The 4,814-nt window shown below is 43.4% G+C and overlaps 1 protein-coding gene across 1 annotated transcript in view; it reads right to left on the bottom strand.

Annotated features, from left to right (window-relative positions):
• ttc27 (tetratricopeptide repeat domain 27) overlaps positions 1-4,814 on the bottom strand; it is a 55,700-nt gene that overhangs the window by 4,904 nt on the left and 45,982 nt on the right. Inside the window, exon 14 of the mRNA XM_034898554.1 lies at positions 4,536-4,714. Within this exon, the coding sequence (XP_034754445.1) occupies positions 4,536-4,714 (179 nt within the window). The remainder of the gene's footprint in view (positions 1-4,535; positions 4,715-4,814) is intronic.

Raw genomic sequence — 4,814 nt, 5'->3', positions numbered from 1 at the left:
CTAGCATGGGGTACCTAATAAAGTGGCCGGTGAGTGTGTATATATATATATATATATATATATATATATATATATATACAGTGAGGAAAATAAGTATTTAAACCCTGCTATTTTGTAAGTTCTCCCACTTAGAAATCATGGAGGGTCTGAAATTGTCCTCGTAGGTGCATGTCCACTGTGAAGGTCCACTGTTGGAGCAATCATAAGAAAGTAGAAGAAGCTAAATATGACTGTCAGTCTCCCTCGGACTGGGGCTCCATGCAGGATCTCACCTCGTGGGGTCTCAATGATCCTGAGAAAGGTGAGAAACCAGACCAGAACTACAAGGGAGAAGCTGGTCCATGACCTGAAAAGAGCTGGGACCACCGTTTCCAAGGTTACTGTTGGAATACACTAAGACGTCATGGTTTGAAATTCTGCATGGAACGGAAGGTTCCCCTGCTTAAACCAGACCATGTCAAGACCCGTCTTAAGTCTGCCAACGACCATTTGGATGATCCAGAGGAGTCATGGGAGGAAGTCATGTGGTCAGATGAGACCAGAATAGAACTATTTGGTCCTAATTCCACTAACCGTGGTTGGAGGAAGAAGAATGATGAGGACCATCCCAAGAACACCATCCCTACTGTGGAGCATGGGGGAGGTAGCATCATGCTTTGGGGGGGGGGGGATTCTGCACATGGGACAGGGCGACTGCACTGTATTAAGGAGAGGAGGACCGGGGCCTAGATTGGGAGATTTTGGGGAACAACCTCCTTCCCTCAGTTAGAGCATTGGAGATGGGTCGAGGCTGGGTCTTCCAACATGACAATGACCCAAAGACCACAGCCAGGAGAACCAAGGGGGGGCTCTGGAAGAAGCAGATCAAGGTTCTGGCATGGCCTAGCCAGTCTCCAGACCTACACCCAATAGAGAATCTTTGGAGAAAGCTCAAACTCCGTGTTTCTCAGCGACAGCCCAGAAACCTGACTGGTCTAGAGAAGATCTGTGTGGAGGGGGGGGCAAAATCCCTTCTGCAGGGTGTCAAACCTGGTGAAAAACTACAGGAAACGTTGGAAACAAAGGCTAATGGACCAAATATTAACATGGATCTTCTCAGGTGTTCAAATACTTATTTGCAGTTGTATCATACAAATAAATAGTTAAAAAAATCATACATTGTGATTTCTGGATGTTTTTTTTTTAGATTATGTCTCTCACAGTGGACATGCACCTACGAGGAATATTTCAGACCCTCTCTGGTTTCTCAGTGGGAGAACTTGCAAAATAGCAGGGTGTTTTTCTTCACTATATATAAATACACACACACACACACACACACACACACACACACACACACACACACACACACACACACACAGAAACAAACAGAGACAAATACACACACAAACAGACAAACACATAGAGACAAATACACACAGAGACACAATCACACACACACACACACACAAAAGCGGACAAATTAAGCGTAGCGAGAACTCCATTAAGAGGTGGCCTCAGTACCAAGACTTGGAAAAATGACGTGTTGTCGGCTGGCTTTTCTCCTCTTTGTTTCCTGCTGCTTTCTGTTGGAAATTTACCGGATGATACTTCTGACTAATCGAAGAAAAGTTTAAAGGAGCCCTGCCACACAAAACCATTTCTACCCGCATGTTTTGAAATCTGTGAGGTCTATATGTATGTGTGTGTGTGTGTGTGTGTGTGTGTGTGTGTGTGTGTGTGTTATGTGATGAATGTGAAGATGAACTACCTCCTCTGGAAAAGAAATAAGAGGAGAAATCAGACCAATCAGAATAGCTGGTCAGTCTGATATCATGTTGCCTGAGCTCTTTAATATTCATGAACTGGGTAAAGGACGCTGATAGCCAGGCTCTCATTGGCTAGCTGTTAGCCAATCAGAGTCCAGGAGCTTAGCTGGTTGAACATTAATAAGAACTGGTCCATGTGGAGCTGAGTCTTCCTGCAGGCTTTCTACACCACGCTAGGATGGCTTGCAACAAGGTTAAAACGGTAACCAAGTTACAGAGTCCATGGTAGAACTTCATTACCACAATGTTTTGTGAACATTGTTGTGTACAATGCGAATGTTGTTATGTGACTAGTTTGCTACAATTTGGTCAGTTTCAACATTTCATCAACTGATTGGAACCAGAACGAACTGTGTGGCGTGAGAAGGAACCCCAACATCTGAAAAAAGCTACAATGTAGAATTTTTATCGCTTGGTTTTGGATCTGACAGAGGGAACTACAGATTTCCTTTTGTTGAAGAATCCTCCATTTGCAGCAATTACAGCCTTGCAGATTGGCATTCAAGCTGTCAGTTTGTAATCTTCAGAAAAGTCACCCCAAGCTTCATAAGGTACATTCCATAAATACGATTGGCTTGAGGGGCAACGCTTGGGGTCATTGTCCTGTCATAGGACCAATCTGGCTCTAATCAGGCGCTGTCATCAAGGCGTATAAAACGAACCCTACCAGTCAGATTACCACAGGACGTCTTAGTCTACCACTACGCTCTATAACCCTACCAGTCAGATTACCACAGGAGGTCTTAGTCTACCACTACGCTCCATAACCCCCTACCAGTCAGATTACCACAGGAGGTATTAGTCTACCACTACGTTCTATAACCCTACCAGTCAGATTACCACAGGAGGTCTTAGTCTACCACTACGCTCTATAACCCTACCAGTCAGATTACCACAGGAGGTCTTAGTCTACCACTACGCTCCATAACCCTACCAGTCAGATTACCAGTCAGATTACCATGAAGAGGGTGACCCTGGTCCCTTGTTATGTTCTTTTTTACCAAATGATCATCACATCCCTGATCCACTGTATTTAACCCTCCCACTATTTTCCCAGCCCATTTAGTCACTCTATCAGTCCTGACCTTCTCAGTTACCCCAGCATTCCCCCCACCCCACCACACAGTAACTCCAAATACTACATATGACTGACATAAAAAACATTCTCACCACATCTGTAATCCCCTTAAAAGTCTGGTACTTCCTCACATAGTATACATGTGGACTTCATTTTTCCCTCAATAAGTCAACGTGATCAGACCATGTTAGCCTGTCATTAAAAATAATGCCCAAATACTTACTACTGGACCTTTGATTTCCACTGCCTCAGCTGTGATCTCATTTCTCCTGTAATCTATTACTAATTATTTAGTTTTCTTAACGTTGAGTTCTAGAAAATGAGCGTCACAATAATCAACAAAGGCGGCTACCATTTCGATAGTAGCCATAGTCATCATTTTTGATTAACCCAATGAGCGCTGTGTTGTCAGCAGCTGTAACCCCCCTGACAGCTAGCCTCCTGTGTGCGGTAGTCTGCCGTGTAACTGGTAAAGAGAAAAGGTGATAAAACAGTTCCCTGGGGTGACCCTGTGATTGACATGATACTGTCTGACTTAACTTTTGAGTTCATCTTAAAAAATTGAGACCTGTTCTCTAAAGAATTTAGAATGAAACCGATAAATACACCTGGAACCTTCATCACCAAAAGCTTATTTAGAAGGATGTGTGGTTGGATAGTATTGAACGCTGAGCTAAAGTCATATTACAGAATTCTCACGCTCTGTCCCCCTACATCCAGGTGAGCAAAGACACTGTCCAGTTCACAAACCATAGCATCTCACCCTTTCTGATAAGCAAATTGGCAGGCACTGCAATCCCAGTGGAATCCAAACCCCCCCAGACCATCACACTGCCTCCACCTTAATTAACAGATAACATTAAGCACTCTTCCAGCTTCCTTTCATGACTCCTGCACCTGACTCTAGTTGAAGGCCAGCATCACGCATTTGCCTATAATGACCCTGGTTGTTTTATGGGTAATGTTCAATAAACCTGCCAGCTGACTTTAGTTCTTTTATGACTTTGTGAAGAGACACACGAAGAACAAGCTTTTTATTAACGCTGGACAAGACCCTAACCTCGATATCTGTTGTCTGTAGGTCCTCTGTGTCTGTGGATAACTCTTTTTTTTTATCTTTTGGAAGGCTGGGTGCATGTGCAGCTAGAGTCCTTGTTGTCTTGTTGATAGCAGTAGTGATCAATAATGGATTTCCAGTCTGATAAATCTTCACATTGACGGTAATCCTTTCTGTGTAAGCTGGAGAAGATAAGGAAAAATAAAAAGTACCCCTAGAGTTTAGTTTTAATCAGTAGGCTTTCCCTGTATGAGCTATGAGTAGTCCTGTTCTCATGATACTCATACTGCCATCCCTCTCCGCGCGTATTCACTTTGATCAAACACTCAGCCATCCACTGGTGCGACTCTACTTTTATTTAGCATTTACAGGGCTGGTCACACTTTGTAACTTCATTTTATTTGGTGCTACAATCAGGTCAAATTCCCCTAGTACACAGACCATGATCCATTACAACTTATGTGGAAAACTAAAGGAGCCATTTCCATCATGCGCGCTGCGGATATTGATGTTTCTAATGCTAAAATCGTACCCAACAAAGCTTAATCTATTAAACGTTTTCAATAAACACCACAGTCATACTCATACTCACTTCTTCTGGAGGCGAATGTAGGCTGTAGACAGGTTGTTCCATGCTTCTGCATTCTGAAAAGAGGAAGGGAGAACAAAAGCAATGAACCCAGTATGGATGGGGTGTAGTACAATAATACCATTACATATGGAAGGATAAGAAGAGAAGAGAAGAAGAATCCACACAGGTATGCCCAGAGGCTATCAAACCGTGCAGGAAGAAAGAGTATTGGTGTTGCAGATTCTTCTGCGTAGTGTGTGTGTGTGTGTGTGTGTGTGTGTGTGTGTGTGTGTGTGTGTG

Source organism: Etheostoma cragini, chromosome 17 (genome assembly GCF_013103735.1).
Source record: "Etheostoma cragini isolate CJK2018 chromosome 17, CSU_Ecrag_1.0, whole genome shotgun sequence".
In the NCBI taxonomy this organism is placed as follows: Eukaryota; Metazoa; Chordata; class Actinopteri; order Perciformes; family Percidae; genus Etheostoma; species Etheostoma cragini.
This window is presented reverse-complemented; position numbering and strand designations above follow the sequence as displayed.